This window comes from Artibeus jamaicensis, unplaced genomic scaffold (genome assembly GCF_021234435.1).
Source record: "Artibeus jamaicensis isolate MK-2021 breed Jamaican fruit bat unplaced genomic scaffold, CSHL_Jam_final contig_718, whole genome shotgun sequence".
Classification (NCBI taxonomy): Eukaryota; Metazoa; Chordata; class Mammalia; order Chiroptera; family Phyllostomidae; genus Artibeus; species Artibeus jamaicensis.
Window position 1 is genome coordinate 2272455 of NW_026521936.1, and position 26992 is coordinate 2299446.

Genomic DNA, 26992 nt, shown 5'->3' on the forward strand with positions numbered 1-26992 from the left:
TATGGCAACAGGCCAACTGCTGACTTAGTACAATATTGCATAGCTAAGGCCCCTTATCTATGGACCCAGGATCCTGGAGCATTATAAATTGTGTTTTGCAGTCGCTTCAGACACTTAGAAATAATAGCATTTGTTAGGCATTTACTATGTGTTAAATATTTTGCATACACTAGCTTACTTAAACTTCACAACTATTTAGGGAAATGATTTGCCCCACTTTGCAGACTAGGAGATCAAGGTTTGGAGAAGGGAGAAGTTAAGTAAGTTACCCAAGACCACATACGTAGTAGGTTGAAGCTAAGCTTCACACCCAGCTCTCCCTGAATTCAGAGTAAATTTTAAATTTTGCTAGGTCTTAACATACTCCCATCTAAAAAGAGAAGGAACATTGCCCTTTACCTTCAGCTTCACCTGTATTTGCATTTTGCCAACTGCTAAGTGAAAAATTACAAAAATTCACTGATAACTAATGAGAGTAAATGGTTTTTCCTGTTTATTAGCTATTTGTTTTAGAAGACAAAAGAAAGAACAATATGTTAATTGTCCCTGTGCAACCTTTACCCAGCTTTTCCCGCGGGCACTAATAGTCCTCAAGATTTTAACTACATGTGTAAAGATATATCATACAGTAGGAGTGTTTCCACGTACAAAGGTCCTGATCTTTGGGTTAGCGTGGTGCTAACGCCTACGGATGGGATCTCTCTCTCAGTGTGTGACAGGTACCCCTATTCCCCACCCCAGGGTGTTGAGAAAGAATTAATTCATTCACTTTATTTCTTCCTCAGGTTTGCCTGCGATGAGATTTCATTCTCTACAGTTCAAGGACATCCTTTCCAGGCTGCTGTGAGTGAATTTGGAATGAGACTGTATTTCCGTCTCATGGAGAATTAGCTGCGCCCTGAGTGAGGATCGCTGCCCTGGACACTGTCGGAACACTGCGCACAATGTCATCGAACAGGAGTCAGAACCCCCATGGACTGAAGCAGATCGGCCTCGACCAGATCTGGGACGACCTCCGTGCCGGCATCCAGCAGGTGTACACCAGGCAGAGCATGGCCAAGTCCAGATACATGGAGCTCTACACGTATCCTACCACGGAGGCTGAGCGCGATTTGCTTAGAAGTCTGTTCACTAGTATGATCTGTGGATGGTTAGAAATTTGGCCTCGTGTTTTCTCTTTCCAGTTCAACTTGTGATAAAATCCCAAGTTCATTTTTAGCTTTAAAAATTAACTCATTTCCTCTAAGTTTTTTGAGCAGAGGTAAAACTGGCCAGTCGGTGGTCTGAAGTTGGGCTGCTCAGTACAATGGCCCCAAACACCGTGGCTGCCTACATTTGAAATCATTAAAATTAGGTAATTAAGTCAAATGTTAGTTCCTATGTTGCAGTAGCCGTATTTTAAAGGCTCTGTAGATAACAGATGACTTCTCTCGTGGCAGCAGGTGCCGTTGGAGGGCTGGTTAGGGCCGGGGGCGTCGGTTTCCAGGGCCCGTGGGGCCGAGTGGAGGGGCCGCGTCAGAAATGGTCTGGTGCACAAAGCTGACACCTGCTCTCCAGCCGACCCCCACCTGCAGGGTTACCACACGGAGCAGAAGTTCTGCTCTGCCCTGTTCACAGATACAGCGTCCGGAAAGCCTGCCCCTCGCTCACTGCGCGGCGCCTGTCGTGTGCCCCGGAGGCTGTGGAGAGTGTAAGGAAGTGAAGTGGAAGCGCACTTGCTCGAGAGCAGGTTGCTGCGGATTTACTGGTTCCGGGAGTTTCAGGTTGCTAGTTCAGTGGATATTTAAGCTTAAATCCGTGAGTATCAGTGGTTGTCAGACTTGCTTATGTGATGGTTCAGTATGCCCTCAACTATGCTAACGTTTTAGAGTCTTAAAAAAATTAACATTAATTTAAATAGATATGAAACTATACATTTTTCTCTAAATCTAAAATTTATCATACGTGTCAATATATACTCATACTGTGTATACACACTTATGCCATAGAATGCTTTTTAGGAAAGTAACAGCGTTGCTGACCATCGTTTACACACTACGGAATTCGCTCTATAAAGTGCACGGTACGGCGGTGCCCGGTGTGTCACCCCTCAGAGCAGGCCTGTGCCTGTTAGCAGTCACCCTCCACCCTCTCCTCCCGGCCTCTGGCAACCCCTGGCCTACTTTCTGTCTCGGAATTTGCCTGTTCTGGACATTTTGTGGACATGGAATCACACCATGTGTGGCCTTTCGTGACTGGCTTCTCTCACTCGGGATGACGTTTCCAGGCTCATCCTTTTTGCAGCAGGCGTTGGTGCTCTTCATCCTCCTGGCTGGGCTGCTGGATGTGCCGCGAGTCCATCCGTTGGCCAGTGGTGGCACCTGGTTAGTCCACGCTGGGCTGTGCGGGACAGTGCGGCTGTCAGGAATGCTGTGTGTGCGTTTGTGTGGGGCCCGCCTTTCCCGTTCTCCCGGGGCCACACGGAGGAGCGGGGCTGCTGGGTTGTGTGATGTGGAGAACGCAGGTGGGATGGAGTCTGTGCCGGTCAGAGGATATTATTCCACTCGAGAGGGTTGTGGCTTGCTGGGCATGGACTTGTTTGTCTGTTTAATTCTTGTAAGTAATAGATGTGAAGCTGGTGATTCCACAGGTGAGACAAAGCGAAGGTGCTTGGTCTGATTTCTGGTTCGCAAAAAGCAGGGAGCATTAGTGTAGAAAGCAAGGAAATTTGATTTGTCTCTGAGGATTTCTTAAGTAATTTTTGACTAAATGAGATTGGTCTTTTGCCCAATAGGATGTTTTCACCCTTAAAACTTGAAGAAAGTTGAAACTTTGTATGCTTGCAGCAATTATTGAATACTTTTATTCTACGAATAATTAACAATTTGTAGTTCTGATACCTGCAATTTTAATTATTTTAGGAATGCTACTCTTAACTTGAGCTTTAATGTGGTCTGAGACAGTAACAGCTTCATACGTTAATTAACAGTGGAGAATCTGACTTTTGATCCTTAGGTATTAATTTTGGAATCACAGGCACAGTTTGAGTCCTGTGTGTCAGGCATTATGCTAGGGACCGGCTACACCTTACTGAAAGCGTACATCGCCCGGGAGCGTTGGTGTGGGTAACCCTTCTCTCTCGGTATTGGAAACCTGGCCTCCAAATGCTCAAGCAACTTGCTAATTGTTACAACAGCTACCCGAAAAATGACCATGCCTGACCTTAGTCCGAATCTAGAGACTGCCCTTATCTACTATATGGCCCTTAAATGATGGGGATGATGATGGTGATTGATTTTAGAGAGAGGAGTGGAATTTGGGGATGGGGGGAGAGAAACATAGAAACGTCAACTTGTTGTTCCATTCATTGGTTCATTCTTCTCTGTGCCCTGATCAGATTTCGAACCCACAACCTTAGCATGTCAGGATGATTCCCAGAGCAGATGAATACCTGGCCAGAGCTTTCGCCTGCATCCTGTATGTCCCTTCAGTGTCGTTGTCAGAGCAGGATCTGGAGTCGTCTGACACGTTTTCTAGAGCGCGCCTTCACTGCCATTTAAGTCATTTAAACATGCGCAGCACTTCTTCAAACTGCATTGCTATTCCTGCCATTTTAGCCCAGCCTGAGTTTGCATAACAGCTTTTTAAGGGGTTTAGTTCTCATAGGTGTATATTCAGTCTCCCATGGAACCACTTAACTGTACTGCCCTTTAAAAGAATCTCCTACAGGCTCATTTACAGGGACATCTGACAGTTGGGACTGTGAGGTCACATTTCAGGTTCGGAGGCACTCTAGGTCCTGGGGAGAAGGACGTGTCACTGATCTGTGGTCACTCGTCAGAGTGAGGCCCGGCTCCTCAGGATGGGTGCAGGAGCCTGTTGAGAAAGGCTGGAGCGGGAACATAGGCGAGAACAAGGGAGGAACCCTTCTTGTCCCCTAAGTCCAGCTGGCAGCTGGCAGCTAGGTTTTCTCCTCTCGTTTATCCTGGAGAACCCCCCTCCAGGGGTGCTGGAGAAAGCAGCCTGCCTCTGGCTGTGCAGCCGTGTTTTGGAGCCCTTGGGAACCTCTGGCGCTCACCAGTGCTGTACGGGACGAGGGACTGTTAACGCAGCATGAACAGTTTTCCTGATTTTCCAACTCAAAATGGCAAAGGAAAAGAGAGGGGAATTTGGAGACAGTAAAGGAGGTCCCAGAGCTTCTGCAGTCGGAAGGATCTTGTTCACTTAGCTTTGTTTCTGGCCCCTTCACAGAGGCTTCATTTTCTTCCACAGGCTGAGCCCCGAGCCTTTGCTCCCAGCCTCCGCCTGTCTGTGGGGCACTTCTGTGCAGGCCCAGTGTTCTGCCATGTCCCACGTGCGTTTATGTAGGCATGGTGCAACGTGGGTTTTTCTTTTTGCAGTAAAATAATGGGCGTATTCCTGTGCACATGGGTAGATAACAGTTACCTTACTTTTGAACTTGAAATAGGAAATGAAATTTCTTATCATTTTTGGACATCGTTCTATTTCTGGTGTCAGGCCTGGCTCAGAGGACAGGCCTGGGTCATGCCGAGTGGAGCAGAGTCTTGGGGAGGGAATCAGCACAAGGCGGGGTCCCTGTGGCCTGGGAATAGCACCCTCTCTGTCCAGTCCAGACCCTGGGCTGTCTGGTTTTGCAGGGCCCCAGGTCTGCCTGCCTACATTTCCAGGTCAAAATCTTTCTCTTTTTTTTTTTTTTTCCTGCCGTCATTATACAGCTCGAGTCATAATTTTAGCTTCCCTAGAAATCAATGTAGACTTCTGTGTTGGTGTCTTTCTCTTTTTTTCTATCTATCTGCATAAGTTCTCATAAGCTTTGAGGTTCTGTTTTTCTCCTTGCAGTGCTGTGAGTTGAATTGGTTTATTCTGTTTTCTTAGTCTGTCTTTTCAAAATCTTTTTCTCCAACCAGTAGAGTAAGGATCACACTGGACTTCCCTAGTAAGTTACCCCAGTGGCGTCCTCAGGATGCACATTTAACCAGTTCCCTGACTTTGGTAGCATGGTTTGCAGTCCCTGGGCTCTAAGTTGTCAGTAGGCATACAGGGAAATGTTCAACCTCATAATTATTAAGGAGGTGAAGAATCTAAAAAAACTTTAACATATCCGGTTGAAAAGAGTTTTAAGAAATGATTATAGCCCGTGTTGGCAAGAGTGGAGGCAGCAGGCGCTCTGCAGTCGCCTGGAAATGTTACTCGGATCTTCCTGGAGAGAAGTTTAGAAGTGTAAAGACATAAAAACATACTCTGGTCTGGTGTTTTTTGTTTTGCTTTGTTTTTTCAACGTTTAATTCTGTCTTAAGGAAATAGTTGTATTCAAATTGTGCGTGCAGAGCCATTCAGAATACAGTAGTAATAGGAAACGGTGGAAGCAACCTCAGTCCTGAACTGTAATAAGGATTTGGCATTTAATGGCCATGAATAGTCACTAAAGCATATTAATAACTGTTGGTACGTAATAATGTCTGCAGTGAGAGAGAAAGCAGGACGTAAAGTGGTATGTGTACTATGAACCCCCAGCACACCCTCTCTACTTTTGAAAAAAATTTATCCAGCGCCACTTTGAAAGAGGTGATTTGTAGGTGTTGGGCTTACTTAAGGATGGTTTTTCTTAATGACCTATGCTTTCTAGATTTCCAGTATATAGTGGGCATTTTAAAAGGCAGTTTATTTTCCTTGTGCAAATGTAAGTTGTTTCTACCTTTCACTACTGAGCTGAATTGAGTAGTTGTTAGGATTGAGAAGTTGTATCTATCCTTGAGAAAACCCACAGAATTTATAATTATATTGCATAGTTGCCTCTACAACTGAGTTTTTGTTTTTTATGAGAATGAATATGGTATGGTCAGCTTTTTTTTTTTTTCTTGATTCATGACGTATATACTCAGAGCACTGCGTATTCGTAAACAAATCTTACAGTCAGTTCCAGGCAGTTACCAGCAGTTCTTGTTCTTGGTGTCTGCCGCCAGGTGTGAACCGAGTCGCTTCGTCAGGGGTGTTCCCGCTCAGAGTCCTGCCCAACACGGCCTGGCGCAGACTTGGTTCTTCCCTAACGTCGCAGACCACTGTGGGGGGTGGGGGGAGCCCGCTGCTCTGGCCGGCTCCTGCAGGTGGTCCACACAGTGAAGTGTGAGAGTGGGAAGTATTGTTAGTTTAACTTGTAGTGCAAATCTTTGCAAATGATCTTAATACAAGTTTGTTGTTGGAATTTCCACTCTTAAGTCTCAGTTCCATAAGAAGTAGCGGTAGAAAATGGTTCTGTTCTGTTTGGTTTTGCTTTCTTAATTGGGTTAACTTTCAGAAAGCGAAAATGGATTTTAAGGTTGGTAGTAACTGAAAGTCTCAAATTGGTTCCCCTTGCCCCATTAGAGGAGGCCCTGTGCCGTGGGTCACAGAGATGGCCGGACCTCCGCAGCGTCTCCAGGGCCTCTGAGTGTCACCCAGAGTGAGGCCGAGACCACTCCCAGAGCAGGAAGGCCTGCCTGGCCCAGCCCCCGGGCGGGGAAGGCGTTCAGGAAATGTCTGCGGAAAGATGAGCGAGCGTGTGTGGCTTTGCCTGAGATCTCGGTGCATTCGATGGGACCCTTCCACACCGACTCGTCCCTGTAGCCCTGCAGAAGGTGTGCCTTGGCAAGGGATTGCCCGATTCCAGGGTGACGAGGTGTTTGGCCTGTCTCAGAGGCAGGAGCAGACCTGGCTCTTCACCACAAACTGCCACTGCCCACAGCGTCCCCACCTGCCTTCAGAGAACCTGGGTGGACCCTCAAGAGGACCCGGTGTCTGCTTCCAAAGACAGCTTCCAGGGCCCCTTCCCAAAAAGAGCCTCTAGTTTGAAAGGTCAGCTGTGTGGGTTTGCCAGGTTCCGGGTACCTTAGTATAAAACAGCTAACCCACTGTCCACTGAATGAAGTGTCTTTTAGTGCTTTTTACATTTTTAGTTTATTTTACCTCTTGGTGGTTTTTCGTTTCCTTAATTTCTTCTTCTATATTTAACTTTTCCTTTTTAAAAAAATTTTTTTAAAGATTGTACTTATTTTTTAGACAGGGGAAGAGAGGGCGAAAGAGGGAGAGAAACATCAACGTGTGTGAGAGAAACATCAGTCAACTGCCTCTTGCACACTCCCACCTGGGGACTTGGCCCACAACCCGGGCGTGTGCGCTGAGAATCGAACTGGCAACCTTTCAGTTCGCAATCTAGCACTTGAACACTGAGCCATATAAGCCAGGGCCTAATTTTTCCTCTTCATCTGTTTTGTTTTTGCTTTAAAAATATTTTTGGATTTGACGTTTTTCTCCTAATTGTTGATCATACTTACTCTGTTTTAATACTCATCATAGAAAGTAAATGATTTATTAACATGCAGTGGTGCGCGTGTTGGAATGGTGGGTGGCAGCGTGGCCTGTGAGGGGCAGAAGGAGCCCCGCATCCTGCAGACGGAGGAGCAGCCGGAGGCCTGAGGCGGAGCTTCCTGCAGCCGGAGTGCGCCCCCCCCCCCGCGGCGTCCTTTGGCCACGGACTGGCTCCCCTTCCCAACAGTGCGTCTGACATCCGTGGTGCTTTCTGTCTGGTGGCTCCCCGGAGTTCGTTTTTTTTTTTCTCTTCCAGGAGCATTTGTGGTATGGCCAGGGTGTGAAAACTGGGATGTGAAGGTGGTGGACCATGCCGGCACCGTTCTTGTGTGACAGGCGGCCGCTGCTCCCCCTGAAGTGCACAAACTTCTGTTTGCACACACACGGGTCGGCTTCCTCTTCGCAGAAACAGGCGTGAGTTCCCCGGGCCAGCATCGCACAAAGGCGCAGGCCGAGGCTGGACTCTTCCACCGCTGGACACAGATGCACAGTGCGGGGACTACTGCTGTTTCGCAGAAACACTGCGTGGGCTCAAGAGTAGATGCATTGGGGGCTTTGTAACATGCAGTCTTTGGTTTCTAGGTAAATCTTGTAAAACATGAGAAGTGCACAAAGGTACACAGGGGAAGGGTCCTGCCCTCCGTGTCTTACGTCCCGGGCAGCCCGGTAGCCACCCGCTGGGGTGCCTCCGCCCGTGGGTTTGTCTACACTTGCACAGAGCAGACGAGTGCTTGTGTGCAATTTAAAATAATCTGCAACACACACAGTTTCCTAGTGGAAAGGAAACGTATCTGGGGGGGTTTTGGTTTTTTGTACGTAGGGCTCCCTGGTCATTGATCCTGAAAGTGAACTTGGCCTGAAACGTCTTGGCCAGGAAACAGAAGCGGTCTCCTGGCATCGCGTCGCTTTGCGCCTGTATCTAGCCACCTGCGACTGTTCCGGTGTGGTCTGGAAACAGGCGTCTCTGCTGGAGACCGTGGGAAAGTTCGTGATGGCTTTGATAATGTTTGGACTTTAGTCAGAAATGGGAGTTGCCTAACAGCTGCTTCTGTTACCTACATGTCAATAGAAATGCTGAAACCAAAACTGCTTTTGGCAGATGGCACTCCAAATGAATGATATGTTTACTTCTAATAATTTATAGTTAGGTCCGGGTTGGGTTTGGTTCAGTTTGGTTTTTTCCAGTAAATTTTAGGATTCTGACCTGGATATTGAAATTTTGTATGCTATTTTACTTCCTAGTTCTGTAGGTATTTATTCTGGCTTATAGTTTTATTTTTCTGTATGTTTCAGGTGTTGTTATAAGCTGTAACTCACAGGCCCCCTCAGTGGAGGGGGTGTGTGCACGTGGGGTGGCGTGTCTGCGATGGGGAACGCTTGACAGGCTCCCTTTGTCAACACCAGTGCCCGGCGGGTGGTGTGGCATCGCAGCTGGCATCTCAGAGGAGATGCTGGGGGTGGTTTCGATGCTGCCAAGGCTGGAAAGTTTCATGAACCCACAGGGTTTGCTGGACCTCAAGGGGTGACGGTGGACAAGGAGGGGAAGGTGGAAAGTCTTGCCAGAGGGAAAGAGCCACTGTGAGAGTGGGAAGTGACATGCTCCGAGGACACCTTCGGCAGCTCAGAGAGCTCTGTGCAAGCAACTAGGTGATGTGGGTGGCTCACCTGGCCTGGATAAAGGACGGTGCCGGGTTCTGGTGGATCTTGAAAGTCAGGCGAGGTGGGGTTTTTTCTTGTTTGTTTGTTTGTTATAAAAATTTTCAAACATAGAGAAAAATGAAAAGGATTTTACAGTGAAGACCCGTATTCTGCAGTTAACAATTTTTTTTGATGTTAATCTTGGTTTCATTCTGTATTTTCTCTTTTTTTCTCAATAATTTTATTTAGTTATTTTTCAAGTGCAGTTTTTTGCCTGTTTCGCCCATCCCAGCCCCCCACCCCGTGCTCCCCACCTCCCTCCCATTTCCACCCCCCCCCCCCCCCCCAGTTCTCATCCCTGTGTCCTTCATATTTGCTTCTCCAAATCCCTCCCCTTTTTCCCCCTTAAATTCCCTTCCCTCCCCTCTCCCCTCTGGTCACTGTCCCCTTGTTCTCTATTTCAGTGTCTTTGGTTATATTCTGCTTGTTTGTTTGTTTTGTTGTTTAGCTTCCTGTTAAAGGTGAGATCATACAGTATTTGTCTTTCAACCCCTGGCCTATTTCACTCAGCATAATGCTTTCTGAAGTTAACAGTTTTATCGTACTTGCTTAATCACATGGCCCTCTGCCCTGACTCCCCCTGTGTGTCTGTCCATCTTGCTCGGTACAGTCTAGAGCAGGGGTGTCGGGCTCATTCTCACCTGGGCCACATCGGCCTCGTGGTTGCCTTCATAGGGCTGAGTGTAACTTTAGGACTGTGTGACTGTAAATGCTCCTTAATAGTTAAGCGAGAGTTCAGCGCTGCTGCTGGGTAGAAACAAAGCGGAGGGCCGGGTTTCGGCCGCAGGCCTTGTGTTTGCCACCTGTGGTTTAGGGTAAGTTGTAGACATTCACGCACTTCTCCCTAAATACTTAGGCAAGTACGTCATTAGGGTTTGATACTCGTTTGTGGTTTCCATTAGCTGCGTTTTGACTGGCTCACTTGCCTGTACAGTCTAAAGCCGTGCCGAGATAGAGAACATGATCATCCCCGCAGAAGGGCCCTCGTGCTCCCAGTCAGCCTGCCTTCCCCTGGGCAGCTTCGCAGAAAGGGGAGTACAGCGTGTGGGCCCCTCATGCGAGGCTGCCTTGACTCAGGCTGCTTCTGAGATCTGCCCACGCTACAGCAGGTATCACTGGGTCTTCCGTTTTCATTACTGGCTGATGTCATGTTGTGGGAATACAGCAGTATTTTAATTCATTCTTTAATGATGGAGACTTGGGGTGTGATGGACAAAGCCGCCATGGACATCAAGTTCGGTTCTTGCCGTGGGTGCAGTGTTTTCGTATCTCTTGGGTAAGTACGTAGCAGTGGGACTGCTGGATGGTGTTCGTATGTGTGGTGATACTAGGTTGGCCAGAAAGGTCTGCTCACTGTGTTCCATAAAGTAAAAGACATTTTCCACTTCCACCAATAACTTTATTGATTTGGAGATTTTGAGTAGCGTCGGCTCTCTCTCACGTGGTATAATGTTGATTGCTCTCCGTTAGTGTCTCAGTCTGATCTCTGTCAACTTCAACTGGTCCACCTGACCGTGGAGCATCATCCAGTGAGAAATCTCCAGCCCAAAAGTCACAGACCACTTCTGACATGTTTGATCAGTCACAGCACCTTCTCCACACACTGCACAAAGGTTTTGTTTTGCTTTTCAGTTGTGTTTTTACCTTTCTTGAAATGATAAGGCATAATATGCCAAAATGCTGTGTGTTTTCTTCCATCTTCAATATTAAAATGTCTACACAAGAATTCACCAATTCCGATAACTTTTTTTTAATGCACACTGATACAACACTGTCACAACACAGTCTAACAAGATTGTTTGGAATGACGTTAAAGACCTCTAAGCATGACTTAGAGCCATCTTCCAGAAAAGACCAAGTGCACTGTCCAGCCAACCCAGTGGTGTGCAAGAAAGCTGCAGACTGTTTCCAAGTGGCTGGACCACGTGGTGCTCCTACAAGCGGTGTTTGGGGAAGTTGGTGCTATGTGGCGGCTTCACCAGCACTTGGTGTGTCCGTCCGGGAAGGTTGGCCATTCTCGTGGGTGCGTGTTGGCATCTCACAGCTTGCACTTGCGTGTCATGACAATTAATGACACTGGCTCCCTTTCATGTGCTAGGTGGTTCCTTCTGTCTCCTCTTTCTGTACCGTACTCTAGTCTCACTGTTCTCTTCCCATTTGTGGATCACTGCACTTTTTATTACTGAGTTGTAGGAGTTTGTTTGGGGTATTGGTATTTTGTCAGGTATGTCTGGCTAATATTTTCTTTCAGTCTGACGCTTGCTGTGTTCTTACTGGTGGTGTCTTTGAGTGAGCCGATATTTTTTATTTTGAGGAAACCCACTTCGTTTTGTTTTCTTTCATGGTTATGTGGCCTGTAAGAAACCTTTGCCCGGATCACAAAGGGTCTGCATTACCCCGCTGAAGCTGTATAATTTGGGCACTTACACTTAGGTCTGTGATCGTCCTGAGTTCGTTTGGCGTGCGTTGTGAGGTGGGGCCTGAGGCACACCCTTCCCCCGTGGGGCTGTCCGGTTACTCCAGCGCCAGCTGTGGAAAAGGCTTTTCCCCGGCGGGTTGCTGTGGCGCCTTTGTTAAAACAGATGACAGTTTTAAGTATGTTTCTGTTTCTAGAATTGTTTCATTTATCTATATACCCATCCTAAAGGAATGCTGTATTACTAATTTGATTTACGTTTTGGGAGTACTGTGTATCTACATTCTGTGACATGTTGGTTGGTGTTATTTTTTGTCATTTCTTAATTACTGTAGTATGAAAAATCTTAAAGTTGGGTAGTATAAGTCTTCCAACTTTGCCCCTCTCCTCCCCTGCCCCCAAAGATTATTTTGATTATTCTAGATCCTTTGCATTTCTGTAAATTTTATTTTCAGTTTGTCATTTTCTACCCGGAAAACTGCTGCAGTTATGATTGGGGTTGCATTGAGTTTTTTAAAGTGAGTTTTATTGAGATACAACTGACATGCCGTGGAATTACTCCTTGAAAGCGTGTTCATTTCACTGGTTTTTAGTGGGTTCACAGATCTGTTCAACTGCCGCTACATTCCATTTAGAGCATTTTTATGTACCCTTAGAGTGCCACACCCTCACTTCCCCATGTCCAACTGATACACTTTCTGTCCATGGATTTGTCTGTTCTGAGCATTTTGTATAAATACAGTCATACTATGTGGTGTTCGGGATTGAATTCTGTACCCCCAAAACGTATGTGTTGAAGCTCCAACCGCAGTTTTACAGGGTTTGGAGATGGGGCCTTTGTGGGGGTGGGTAAGATTAAGTGAGGTCCTGAGACAGGTCCAGTGCCGCAGGGTCAGCGTCTCTATCAGAAGAGGGGGAGGCACCAGAGAGCGCTGGCTCTGAGGGTGCAGGGAGAAGCCTGCTGTCTGCACGCCCGGAAGAGGGTTCTCGCGGAAACCCACCTGGCGGCACCCGGGCTTGACTTCCGGCCTTCCCAACCGTGCAGTGCTTAGACAGTTTGCCAGGTAAATATGTACTTGTGATCACTGCTCTATGATGAGTGCTTATAGGTGTAATTACTATATTAAAAAGGATAGCATGTAAGGCTTTCACATATTTTTCAGTTTTGTTCTAGAAAACCTGTAGCAGTGTGCACTCCGACCCTCCAGTGGGTAGAGGCTCCTGTTCTCCTGCTGTCTCTGGGTCTGGTTTTTTGAAGACTGTTGTTAATGTAGCAGCTGCACATTAACAAACTGCCAAGAGACAGAGGTCAGGCTGCACTAGATAGCCAAAAAAATTCCCCGGGTACAAAGTAGAGCTGGCTGCTAGGTAAAAATGTATGCGCCTCTGTGGCAGCTTTTGAGGATTTGGGCAAGGGGTGGGCGGAAAACCGTGGCCACACAGAAGAGACAAAGCCTTGTTGCCCAGGCAAGTAACAGAGGCGGCGCAAACAGCAGTGTGAGGAAGTGTGACCATAAAACCAGAGCTGGCATCAGAGATGATCAGACACGGTGTTTTTAACGGAGTCTTCTGTGGCGGTGTGTCACACGAAGACATGGAGACGTGAAAGGCGGAAATAAGGAGGTAGAATGTAGGTATTAGGGGGAAAGTCTGACCAAAAGGTGGGAGTGACTCTATTGACATCAAATGTGAGGGATTTAGAGGCACTGTTGTTACCTCCCTTCAGTGAAGGAATGTCACTTCCAGCTCTGTTCACCAGGAATGCAGTTTCAAATTTGTACACTTCCTAACAGAGCCTCAGAAGATACAACAGATGTCGTAGAGCGTTGTAAGAAAAATGTACAGGTCCGTAGTCAGGGAAATCTCAATAGAGAATTTCACTAATTAATAAACAGACACATAACCATCAGGATAAGACTTGGAAGGCAGGCCGACCACCTTGCTACAGCAGGTCCACACAGTCAGGAAGGGGTGATCCCCGTAAGCTCATGCAGGGAAAGCCCACACAGCTCTAGGGCTCCTCCGTTTTAAAGAAACTAGCAAAAAGGTAACATTTTAAAAATTAATTTTAAAATGAAATAAAAAGTCTTCTAAGGTAAGAAGAATACCCTTTGGAAATCTTAAAAAATTATAAATAACTGAATTAAGAGAACTAATAGTGGAAAAAAGAAAATTTCACTGAATAAAGGAATTAAATATCAGACCTCGGTGGTGCAGCCAAAGTGGTCTGGGGCAGGAAACCTGTAGTTTTCAAGCTGACATTTAGAAGAGCAAAGAAGCAGAGAAATTGCAGAACTAGGCAACCAAGACAAGGATTTATAGAAAGACAATTGTAAAGAAAGAAGTAAGTTAAAAAGAGCAGAAATGAACTAAAGATACACTTGAAAATTCATAAATCCCAAACCAGTTCTTTAAAAAGACTAATAGAGTAGCCAGTGGCAAAATCAATCATAAAATCTATTTAAGGCTTCTTTACTTTTTAGCGAGAAGGCCAAACAGTGGGGCGGTGTACTGGAAAACTTCCGAGTAACACACCGGTACTTGTGGTGGGAAAGAATAGACCGTGCAGTGCACGGTGTGTGACCCATTGCTCACCCTCACGCAGTTGCACACATATAGAGGGGTGAGCAGCCTGCGTGTGGAAACCAGACTTCACGTAGAGTTGTGCTAAAAATTGGAGCCCACCAAATGAGTATCAGCAGAGGCTGTGCATGAGAGAAGGGACCGTCTTGTACATCCGCACCGTGCGGGACACTGCATGGAGCTGTAGCTGTCACAGGTCCTGACCGGAACAGATGGCATCAGCACATGCCCCTGTTACGGTCTGTGTCCTGTGTGGAAACACCCACAGGAGTGACAGAGACCAACGCCTGGGGGTCTTTGCCCCTCGGTGCGGTGGAGGGAGGAGTGGGCTGGGGAGCAGTAGTGGTGACCTCAGCTACTCTCTGTACTGGTTGATGTCCTGAAATGGGGGAGAGGGGTTGTTGGACGAAATGAGACAAGGCTGGGAGATAGTGAGATTTCTCCAAATTGGATCATGACCTAATGAGTTCATTGTGTATTGTAATCTGTGGTTCTCTCTGCATTTGAAACATTTAGTAAAATGATTCATTGTTTTAAGGCATAGTTCTCTGATTCCTGCTAAGGTTGAGGAATTTGGGGAGAACGGGTGGCCACTAATACATATTTCTTTTAGCTTTTGGGTTTTTCTGTTGGAATGCTGTGCCCATGTTTCTGTAGAGATTAATTTTTGCATATTTTAAATTATCTTAAGTTATTAAAGTAAAGATAGTAACAGTTAATTTAAGATATCTTTTACTAAAATCTTTTCAAAATTTCAGATTGTTTATGACTTTGCTTAGAAAGGCCTTTTCCAAACAGATCTGGAAAATATTCTTGTGTATTTTCTTTCTTTTATGGTTTCAATTTGTGTATTTTCTTAATCTCTTTCTAATTATTTTGGAATATAGATTATTTTTTTGAAATCTCTTCTTACCATAATGCCATTTATTGAATAATCCTTTTTTATCCACTAATTTTAAATACCTTTACTAAATTCTTAAAATATACCAGAATATAGTTTTATTTATATTTTTTTCTGTCTCAATAAGTATCAGCAAGTAAAATACACACCAGTACACTGCAGTAGTTTTAAAGGTTGTAACCCAGCAGTGGTTCGAGTCTCCTCCACCCTCATTCCCTGTCCTCTTTGCTCCTCCCCTCCCAGAGGCAGCTAGTTTAGACTTTGGCTGTTTCTTGGGATTTTCTGGGGTGTTGTGTTTTGTTTTGCTTTTACACATCTTCATAATTCTCAGTAGTATCTGTGTACTGCCCTAGTGGTTAACCATGCCGAGCATCTCTGACTTTCCCGTAGGAGTAAGTGGACTTGGTCTCTTGCCTGCTATTTCTTAAGCTTTGCATCCTTCATCCTGAAGATGTAGTTTGTTTAAATCTACTTATACATATTGTAAAGTTTTGGTTATTTTAGTAATTATACTGTATACTTCTGGAAATATAGCTAAACGTTGTAATAGACTGCGGTCATTAGCTTTCTGTTTTTACTGAAGAAGATCATTGCGACCTCGAACCTTGTTGCCTTCTCATACACTTGGGACCACTTCTTCAACAAAGTGTCAGTGGATGGTCTGGAAGGTCCAGCATCTTCTTAATGACCTTCCCCCTGAACCTTTCCTCCTCCCCCCACCTCCCGGGGTCGGCTGCTGTCCGGGACTGCAAACAAGCTTGTGAATGGGGCCGGTGCACTTGTAGCTTTATTGGGATGTGAGTAATGTGATCTCTTTTCTACTCTAGTGGTCAACAGGCTTTTGTCGCTACATTGGAAAGGTATTGATATTGAAATATTGTATAAGAAATACATTTGTACTGATCATTGTTCACATCATTGACTTCCTTAACTTTCCTTCAAGTCACGTTTATAACTACTGCACGAGTGTTCACCAGTCGAACCAGGCGCGAGGGGCTGGCGTCCCTCCTTCTAAATCGAAAAAGGGGCAGACGCCTGGGGGAGCGCAGTTTGTTGGCTTGGAATTATACAAACGACTTAAAGAATTTTTGAAGAATTACCTGACAAATCTTCTTAAGGTAAGACATTTTCCATATACGATGACCATTTCTAACAGCAAAACAAAAGGCAGCGGCATGATAAACGCAGCCTCAGTGCCGAGTCTTGCGCTGTCCTTTTCCGTCATTTTATCACCGATGTCCACCTGAGGGTGGTCGGACGTTTTCGGTGCCCTTGTGCCACGGCAGGAGTGCGCTTGCCTTAAACTGCTAGGCATTTGTCATTGGGTTGGAAATCAGAGAACCTTTATTGTAAGGCAGGTAATTACGAGTTCATGCTACCTATATTGTACTCGAAACCCAATGTGCTGTTCCAAATCAAAATGTACGAGTGATCAGAAGGTTTTCCCACCCTTGGTAGTCCCATTTTCCCAGTGTGAACCTTGACCTTGACACAGGACCATGTAGTGTTTCTCAACTACGGTGAAGTCATGTCCTTGCCTGGGATGGGTTTCACTAGAACACCCGGTGCCTGCCAGTGCGGGCTCCACCTGCTCCGAGCCTCTCTTGCTTGGGCGGCGGTGGGTGTTCCCTGCACCTTCTGCCTTTCTCTTCCCCAGTCTCCGTCCTCTGTAGCAAAGGCAGTGTGATGCCTTCCAACCAGCCACAGGGCCGGCCCGTGGCCCCCGCATCTGGTGCTACACATGTTGCCTTGAGTGAGTGACGACATCTTGGCCCTCTGTGTATATATTTTTTTAAGATTTTTGATTTACACAGACAATAGGCAGAAATTTCAGCACACCCCAAAATTGTTTTTCTAAATGTATCTTAACAAGGTAATTGGAAACTTGTAAAGATTCCAATAAACTACAATTAATTGACTGCCCTTTCGCGTTCCCTAAACTGTTTCCGATGTCTTGCTGAAGCCACCGTGTCCTTGTTTTTATTCACGACACTCTGTAAAGTGGACACTGGAACTCGTAATGACTAAATGAGGAACATATATTGTGTTGGCAGAAGTATTGGTTGCTGTGCTATCGGTGAGATTTTTGCCTTTTACGAAAGGTCATATACTGTGATCCAAAATAGCTGAGACATTTTATTTCTTATTTAAGTGTAAGTGAACAACAGTCTGGTGGTGTCAGGGGATCAGGTCTCCGTGTGGCTCTCCGGTCGCTGTGGACCACACAGTGTGAGCTGTTCCACACAAGGCCCCCCCCCCGGCCGGAGAGCCCAGAGCCTGAGAGCCACCCAGCCGGCCAGGCCCCTCGTCCCCGTTCCCGTTCGTGGAGGGCCCCTCCCTCTGCCTCCGCCTCCCCTTTCCTGGACGGGACATTTCAGTGATTCCGCAGTTTCGTGCTCAGCGTCGAAGGCTACATTTTGTAGATGTCATTAACACCTAAGGAAAAATTTTCAAGTTTCCTTCAAATACAAATCTGTAGTTTAAGTTGCAGACATCTTAGTAAAAATAATTTTCATTAATGCACATTTTCCTCATGAAGTCTTGTTAAAGAACTAGTCTATCATTATAGTTATAAACCACAAAAAGCTTTTAAACGTTTATAATTTTTAAGTAAATCTAATGAAGAAGGTAAATTAAAAAAATAAATGGTATTAGCCTATGGTCTAAATTGTTAATAGGACAAGTTAACTTTTTAACAGAAAATATCAAGAGGATGATTTTTGAGGTGAATTTTTATTTGTTAACAAAAAGGAATCACCCTCATTGTAAAAGTTCAGGGTTCTTTTTATGAGTGTATATGCATATTTAACACCATGAAAAAAAGTGCCAGTTTGAGATGAAAGAATTATTAAAATTCTCTCTTCAGTCCTCACGAGCTAGATTTGTATGAGAATTTAAATCAATGAGCGTGTCTTCGTGCACAGAGTGATTCAGAGAACCATCTGAAGCCATGCCCACCAGTGTGTTCTGGTGCAGTAGCTGTGTTTCAGTGCACTCCTGCCGTGTGACAGACTAACCGTCTTTAAGCTGGGGTTGCCTTGTTTGCAGGATGGAGAAGATCTGATGGATGAGAGTGTGCTGAAGTTCTACACGCAGCAGTGGGAAGACTACCGGTTCTCCAGCAAAGTCCTGAATGGAATTTGTGCCTACCTCAATAGACATTGGGTTCGCCGTGAGTGTGACGAAGGACGAAAAGGAATATATGAGATCTATTCTGTAAGATTTCTTAGGACACCTTTCAGATGTGTTTTCTGAGTGATGCATCATCTTTTCAGTGAGGGGCTCTAGGCAGATGTCACGCTGTTTCAGAACAACAAGCTAATTTCCCTTGTTTTAATTTATCAATAAATGACCCTTAGTTTGTGGCAAGAAAAGACAAGGGTGAGTAAACGGGAGTTCGGAAGTACACCCGCACACGCCTGTGTTGGTTACCGAAGTCCCTTCTTCGGTCACTTGACCAGCTGCCAGGTTTTGCCCGGGTCGCCCCGTGTCGCACTGCAAGCCCTTTGTGAAGTGACCGCTGGGATAGTTCTTCAGTGCTAAAGCGAGGCACTGCGCGCTGTGTGTGCAGAGGGGCTGGTGCCTGTGCTGTCGGCGGGCGTTTGCCTTTTACAAAGGGTCCTGTCCTGTGATCCAGGCTAGCTCAGGTTTACATCTCACTGCTTCTTACTTAGGTGGAAACGAACCGGACTGTGGTTGCATGGCGGTGTGGTCAGGTTTTCCTATGGCTGTCCCGGCAAAGCCAGGCCCATGCGGCCCTGACCCTACCCCAGGTTTGGGAAACTGCCTCACCGAGAGGACTGTGCGCTCCGCCCCCTACAGAGTAATGGGGTGCACAGAATGACAGTCATAGAGTTGAAAGTGGAGGGGTTTCTTTTAATACTGCACAAGAGCAGACTTCAAATTGGTAAATCACCTTCGTTGTTACGTTTCTTCAGTCAAGGAGGTTTTTCCTAAGCCCTCTAGTTTTCAAGGTGTGGTCCCCAAACCTGCAGCCTCACACCCCACCTGGGAACTTGTTCGGGTGCCGATGACTGGGCCTCAGCCTGGACTTCAGGAGAACCTGCCGGTGGGGCCCAGCGGTCTGCTTCGGCACACCGTCTGGTACACAGCCCGCTGGGAGCAGCCGTGGGGCAGCGTTGGCCGGAGGACTCGCAGCAGCCCGGCCTGCCTGCTGGTGACGGCTGTCAGAGACGCAGATGGGACCCTTCGAACCAGTCGTACGAAAATATCCAGCTCTGGGGAGTGAGATGGCTCTGTGTCCAAGAATGTTGCACAGCAGCGACGTTGCTTTGCTCTAGACCAATTTAACTAAACGAGAGAAAGAAAAACTTAATGTGACACAGGAGCATGACAGCACACTTCTATCGTTTATGTGTGCAGCTCAGTGTCTGTACCAAGGTGTTACTGCTTCACGATGATGATGATGATGATGATGATGCTTCGTTCCAGAGTTACGTGGCTTTAGCAAAACTCACTAGGCTCATTGTTCTGATGTGAGCTTCTTGTGCTTCCCCTTTCTTTTCCACTTACAAGCACATTCTTGCTGGTGTAGGAATCGGCATGAGTTGGGTCAGTTTCCTCTTGGAAGCCTACTTGACCTACAGCACCCCATACAACCTCTAATGGTGTCACTGAGTCCTGAAAGCCAGTCTTTCTGTTCACTTCTTCTCAACTGTATATATTCAGTGCAGTAAAGAAAGTATAAAGAAGTGCCAATACACTTTACAGAGTATGTTTCTCAAGACAAAACTGTGTTTTTTAAAAATTGCTTTTAAAATTCACCTTTTCTGTGTTCTTAAATGCTATAGTTACTGTTTGGAAATACAATACACTGCCATCAATTTTCAGTAAAGGCTAGAGACAGTATATCCTGTCCAGAAAGTATCCAGCCATGTTCTGAGAAATAGAAGCAGTTATTGAAGAAGATGCAAGAAACGTACACAGGACAGTGACGCCTCATACCCCTTCAAAGGAGGCACCTTGGGACCTCACACACTTCTCCCTGTTGCTATCACCTGCCCCATTGTGTTTTCTTGAATCTCCTCGATGGTCTGAAATCTCTTCCCTTTCAAAGATGATTTTAGTTTTGGGAGAAACCAGAAATCACAGGGCACCAAATCTGGGCTGTAGGGGAGCTGAGTCACCTGGATGATTTGATGTTTCCCCAAAAACCTCTGCATAAAACAATGCATGAGCAGGTGCATTGTCGTGATGAAGCTGCCGATCACCAGTTGCCCATAGCTGCAGCCTTCTGAGTCATCTGAATCATCCGAATAGTTTTCATGGAGGAATGTTCAGCTTCATGCAAAATCTGATGCAGATTCATTACTCCACTCGCCCAGTCATTTTGAATGTGACGGCCACACAGTGCACGTGCTCACTCAGCAGCGTCTACCATCCCCACTGACCAGTACAGTGAAGTCGTCATGTCCATGCATGCGCATTCCAGTCCCCTCGCCGGTGCCGGTTTACATCGATGTCACACAAACCATTCTCATTGTATAAACAATGGCTAACGGCTGGACTGTTTCTGAACAGGCCTTGTATGTTCTTCCAAGGAGCCTGTTTAATTCACTTAAAGTTCAAGCCTCAGTAGACACAACACGGTGGTTTTCATACAGTAACCTCATCGTGTTTTCCAGAATCTCCAGAAGATGAGGATGCTTTCTTATGAAATAAGTTTTACTTTTTCCTGATAATTCTTTTTCCTTTTGTAATTATAAAGTTCTGTAAAAAGAGCGGTTAGCGCCTTTCCAGTCAACCAGCAGACATAAGTTAACTTCACGGTTGATACGGTAGTGGCCCAGCATACTTCTCCCCAGAGCATGCCCGCGGTGCTGCTGTGATTTACCTCTGGTCCTGCTGTCCGCTCTTGCCTGGCTCCTCTTCCTCTCTCTCTTCAAAGCGACACATTGTCCAGAGTCACATTAGGACTGTCTAAAGCTGTCTGAGTTTAGGAAGGGTATGTTCAGAAGAAGTTACTGTTATGTGGTGTGTCTTTCCTGAAAGTTCACAGTCACTGCATCGCTCCTGCTCTGGAGAGGAACACAAGGGTGTATGTTTTTCAGGCTTTGTGTGTGTGGAAATACCACTCAGTGAAAGTTCACTATAGAAATTAAAGTTTTATATAATTCGGGAAGATATATCTTATATAAACCCAGTTTTATCTATGGTTGCATTTGTGGAAAATAAGACCGATCCCATTTATGTTTAAATGAATTTCTCAACCATTTGTATTTGAGTATTGTTATAAATTTGAATATTATTTCAGCTAAATAATGCCTCTCAACAAATAGATTAAAAGTTATGTGTGAGTTATAACGATTTTCTTTTGGAGAGACTTTTTATAGTCACTTTCTGATATAGCCTCTGTGTAAGTTTTTTAAACTTTTAAAAATTATCTTCATTAAGTATCTCAGATCAAAAATCAAGTTTGACCCAGGGAATAATTTTATAGATTGCATTCACTTCTGCCCTTTAAACTGATATGTACATTCTCCTTAAGTTCAATTTTTATGTTCCTTGTGAAATGTGAACTGACACACATCCGTACTTTTGATGGATGTTAAACATCCTCTTGAAGATGTTAACTTGGGGAGTGGCTCTTATTTCATTGGGTTGATAGATTTTCATAAAGTTACAGTCCAAAACACTGATCAATATAATCAGGGATTCTAGCTGTTTCCTGTGGCTTCAGTATTAGAAAAACAGTAAAAGTACAGACATTTTATACTTTCCCTTTTTCTTTTTCTCCAGCTCGCATTGGTGACTTGGAGAGATTGTCTGTTCAGGCCCTTGAACAAACAGGTACCTGCTTGTGTGAGTGCGGGCGGCTTTCTCCTAAAATCCCAGGCAGATCTCGCCTCTTAGCCATTGTCTCCCCTCTCAGGAGGACCTCTCATCTTGCGTTGTGTAATGGATGGAAATGCTTAAGAGATGTGCAGTCACATGATACTGATTGTAGCCTGTAACCTGCATGTCTTTTTCCTGTGTCCTTTCTACAGGTAACCAATGCTGTTTTAAAACTGATCGAAAAGGAAAGAAACGGCGAAACCATCAACACGAGGCTGATCAGTGGGGTTGTACAGTCTTACGGTAAAGACTTTTCCTTCAGTTTATTCATCGAGTGTCAATTGTAACAGTACCCCAACAGGTTCATTTTGAAAAGATTTTAGGCTTTCCCCCCCCCAACAATACTGTTAGTGTTACAGGTGCTCATAATTCTCTTTTAAGTCATTGTGATTCTTTTCGATATTACTGATCATAAAATTTTTTGATCCTTGTAATTGTACCTTTATGGAAATTTTGATGGGATAGACACTGAATTATGTTCTCTTCTGGTCTCATGCTGAATTTGCTGGGTATACAATATGGCAGTGTCATTGATAGAGCTGAATTATAAGTAGAAATTTATATTAGATTAGATTCTAGTAAAGTAATACAGTGCTTGAAAAAAGTAGCTTTGTATTTTTTTTTAAAGTTTAAGATTAGTCATTTTTCTTATGTTCACACTTTCAGGAAATATAAAAGTTACCTAAATAAACCTCATGATAACTTTGAAACATGCCTGGCCATGAGTCAGGATTACTTGCTTTTGTGTGTCTAGGGTTTTTTTGTTGTTGTTTTTTATGTAATCAATGTGCTTTGATACTGGCAAATAAGACTTTATGTCCTGCCATTTTCACATTTACTTTTTTATTTTAGAGAGAGAGAAAAACATTGATTTGTTGTTCCACTTACTTGTGCATTCATTGGTGGTTTCTTGTATGTTCCCTGACTGGGGATTGAACCCCCACAATCTTGGCCTGTCAGGACAATGTTCTAACCAACTGAGCTACCTGGCCAGGGCCATATTTACCGTTTAAACACAACTTAAACTTGATGCTACACCTAAATATATTCTGTAAAATATAACAAAAAAATAGAGTAATTGAAATATAGTTCATATTTCTTTCTAGTGGAATTGGGGCTGAATGAAGATGATGCATTTGCAAAGGGCCCTACGTTAACGGTGTATAAAGAATCCTTTGAGTCTCAGTTTTTGGCTGACACAGAGAGATTTTATACCAGAGAGAGTACTGAATTCTTGCAGCAGAACCCAGTTACGGAATACATGAAAAAGGTAAGCTTCAATACAGTACTCCGAGTGGACTTCCATTAGAAGTTACTCCTGCCAGAGGAACCCGTCTCTCCAGCGCTCAGATGTCATTCTTGGGCATTGTTGCTGTGCGTGCCTGCAGTGCGTGCCTGCAGTGCGAGTCTGCTGTGCGTGCCTGCAGTGCGAGTCTGCTGTGCGTGCCTGCAGTGCGTGCCTGCAGTGCGTGCCTGCTGTGTGTGCCTGCAGTGCGTGCCTGCAGTGCGAGTCTGTGCGTGCCTGCGCGTGCCTGCAGTGCGAGTCTGCTGTGCGTGCCTGCAGTCGAGTCTGCAATGTGAGTCTGCAGTGTGTGCCTGCAGTGCGAGTCTGCTGTGCGTGCCTGCAGTGCGTGCCTACAGTGCAAGTCTGTTGTGCGTGCCTGCTGTGCGTGCCTGCAGTGCGTGCCTGCAGTGCGAGTCTGCTGTGTGTGTCTGCAGTGCGCACAGACACTCCTGTCTCAACGGGCTTGCGTAGAAGAGCCTGATCGTCACAACCCCGTGCTGTCTCCCCTGTCCTGAGGGTAGAACCACAGTAGTTGTATGACTTGTGCGGTTTGCACTGTCTCGTCATCTGGTGCAAGCCACAGTCTCACCGTGTCAAGAGAAAATACGTTTTTAACGAGTAGTCTCAGATCTGCAGACTCAAGCTTCACTTTTTTGCTTCCAAACTGTCTCCTAAAAATCCATGGCTTGGCCTTCAGTCTGTGTTAGAGGAGAGGCCGTCCTGATGCCCATAGGAGCCTGGTCCTCATGTGGGAGGTTAGGGCGGGCCTGGGCCGTGGAGCCGCCTCCGTAACGGGCAGTGTCGCCATAAGGTTCCAGTACGGCTGTTCTTTGTTCTTTCTTGGGGGCTCCAGCCATCCTAGATTTTCGCTCAGAGGAGTGACCCCGGTCAGGAGTCAGCAAACTTTCTACAGAGGCCCGGCAGTAAACGGTGCAGACTTGGCCCATCTGTGGTCTCCGTGCAGCTGTTCAGCTCTGCACTGCAGAGCTGCCCAAACAGCCACGGCGGTGCCTGCCCCGGTTGGAGTGGCCATGTTCCAGTAAGACTTGACTCGTCTCCGGGCAGGTTTTGGCACAACCGAGATATGCAAGATTTCCAGGGAGTCCAGGGCTGACTGGCCTGGCGTGTGCTTCGCCCCTGGTGCTCTGTTCACGCAGGCTGCAGACTCTCTTGCCTGCACACTGAGCTAGAGTGTCAGTAAGTCGCTTCCTCAGAGCGGCAGCTCCCTCTCTCACCAGGTCAGGTCCCTCCCACTGGTGTTGACCTTCTGAGTGCATTGCCCCGTAGGAGATAGTAATGATAAGTGGGCCTTGGAAGTTGGACGTCCTTGACACACAAATTTTTGGTATCTCAAAACCTAGCAAAAATGAAACTCTTCAGAAGTGTGGAGTAGTAACAGTTCTTTGTGTATGTTTATGCTTGAGCTAGCTTTTGTATGCTGACCTAGAACGTAACCAGCTCATTCAGAGTTTCAAACAGCTGCCTGACAGACAGACTTTTGAAACCATCTGTTTTGGCATTGCCTGTCATTTCATAAATATGACATCTGTTGAACTCTGCCATTTATGTTGAGTCTTTTTAAATGGGGCATGTTTTAAAAGTGAGGCCTTTATCAATAGGTCAAGGTGCACATCACTGTAGGAAGCAAGCGTATTCTTCCCATGAACATCACTGTGGGCCGTGGCCCTGTCAGTGGCCCGCCCTGAGGAGCGGTGGAGTCCCCAGTGCAGCCAGCTCAGCTGGCTAGGCCAGAGCTGCACAAGTGCTCCAGAGCAGGGTGTGGCCTGTTCACAAAATCAGGCACGGAACCAGCGGCAACTCAAGGAGCAAAGATCTGTAACCAAACAGTTATGCTCTTACCTGCTCACAAATCTGGCTGAGTCTAGCTTTAAACCCCCACACCTCCATTTACTAGGGGGTTGGTCTTAACCTTCTGTTCCTCAGATGCTTCATCTGCAAAATGGGAGTGATAAGCTGTTATAAATGTATGTCTTATACTTGGCGAAGAGCAAGCACGATGTGCTGGGCGTTGCACTGTACATTGTTCAGAACCTCCAGTGTGTCTGAGGGTGTGCAGAACCACAGGATGCTGGGGGCACGTTTTATGCAGTAACCTGTGGGGAAATTGTGCTTATATTACAATGTTCTAGTGGAACATAGAACACAGAACTCATGAACAATACTGAGATCAAGAAAGATGTATTCTGCTTTCGCAGCAACTTGTACCAGTGCCCAGATTCTTGGGGGTCTCTGCTCCCTTTTCTGTGTTGTTCGGAATCCTCAAGTGGCTTCTCTCCCTGAGAACGATGGGTTCCGTGAGCGAACAGCACTAGGCCTGAGCCCCTGCAGTGTTGTGACACGTCTCACCGTCTCAGGTCGTGGAGACCAGTCCGAGCTACTGAAAATCTGCACGGCTCTTCTGGGTTTCCAGTGTTGTTTAAAACGTTTGAAAAATGGCATGCTTTCATTAATTTGCTTACCTTTTTGGGGGGTTTTTTCCTTTTGTTTTTACCATAAACTGATTCTAATAGAATTAATAGGGACAGTCTTTAATTGCTTAATTTTTAGTCATTTTGAATTTCATCTTGGTATTATCATGCACTTACTGCCAAGTCCAGTGACAGTCAAGAGCTTGACCTGAAATCAGCCAAGGAGCCCTGGGCTGGTGTGGCTCAGTGGATTGAGCATGGGGCCTGCAAACCAAAGGGTTGCTCGTTCGGTTTGCAGTCTAGGGCACATACCTGGGTTGCAGGCCTGGTCTCCAGTAGGGGGCCTCTGAGAGGCAACCATACATAGATGTTCCTCTCCCTGTCTTTCTCCTTCCCTTCCCCCCCTCTAAAAATAAATAAATAAAATCTTTAAAAATAAATAAATAAAATAAAATCAACCAAGGATGTAAATGGCTGTCCTCCCTGAAACCTACTAGTACAACACCTAGGGCCTTGGTTTCTTTCTCTGTGAGTAAAACCAGTGATTACCGAGGCCCCTCTGGCCTTCAGGGTACCAGTTCCAGTTCCCTTCCCTCCTGGCCGCTTCGGGAAGGGTCTGCAGAGTGCGGCCTCTGGTGCAGACCTCCGGACGGAGAGCACGTGCCCCAGCGTGAATCGGCCTTGTCTGGGAAGCGGTCAAGTTTGTTGCAGGAGAAAGAGTTTTTAAGAGAGATCTGAGTTTTTACTGCCCAAGATGATTATGTTCTTGCAGGAAATGATTTAACTTAAAACAGAAAAAGTGGCACTTTGGGGTTTGCACACCCTGTGTTTCATCAGCTTTATCTCCTGAGGTGTGTCGTGCTTAATGCAGCACTAGATAGCAAAGCAGCGGCCCTTAGACCCCTGAGTCACAGCACATAAAGGTCTCTTCCTGCGTTTTAAAGTAACTGTAATCGGAGAAAAATGCACAATAACTGTAGGCTTTGGGGGAAATATAAGTAAAACAAGGTTGTGGCACTATTACTAAGTATGTATACTAAACCAAAATGGAGTAATGCTGTAGGGCTTTTGCGAGCTTTTTTTCCCACTAATAATTTACTTTATGCTTATTTATTTTATTGTAAAATAGTGTTTCTTTAACCAAATATGCTATATTTAATTAACTCTTATTGGAAACTAAAGTTTTTTATGTTTCATCTGTCAATTTTTTTTAAGATTTTATTTTTAGAGAGAAGGGAAGGAGAAAGGGAGAGAAACATCAAGGTTTGGTTGCCTCTCATGCGCCCTGTACTGGGGACCTGACCTGCAACCCAGGCATGTGCCCTGGACTGGGAATTGAACCAGCAACCAGTTTGTAGGCCAGCACTCGATCCACTGAGCCACACCAACCAGGGCTGTAAATTGTTTCTTTTCCTTTTCCATGTTTTTATGTGGCTGTTTGTGATTTTTCAGGGATCAGTAATATGTTAAGGGTATTGACC

The 26992-nt window shown here is 45.7% G+C and overlaps 1 protein-coding gene across 2 annotated transcripts in view; it reads left to right on the forward strand.

Annotated features, from left to right (window-relative positions):
* Positions 1–26992, forward strand: part of CUL1 (cullin 1) — an 84821-nt gene that overhangs the window by 32266 nt on the left and 25563 nt on the right. For both annotated transcript variants that reach the window (XM_037147609.2, XM_037147600.2), the window contains exons 2-7: positions 786–1084; positions 15886–16060; positions 17991–18158; positions 21702–21752; positions 21950–22040; positions 22904–23067. In XM_037147609.2, the coding sequence (XP_037003504.1) occupies positions 945–1084; positions 15886–16060; positions 17991–18158; positions 21702–21752; positions 21950–22040; positions 22904–23067 (789 nt within the window). In that variant the 5' untranslated portion in view covers positions 786–944. The remainder of the gene's footprint in view (positions 1–785; positions 1085–15885; positions 16061–17990; positions 18159–21701; positions 21753–21949; positions 22041–22903; positions 23068–26992) is intronic.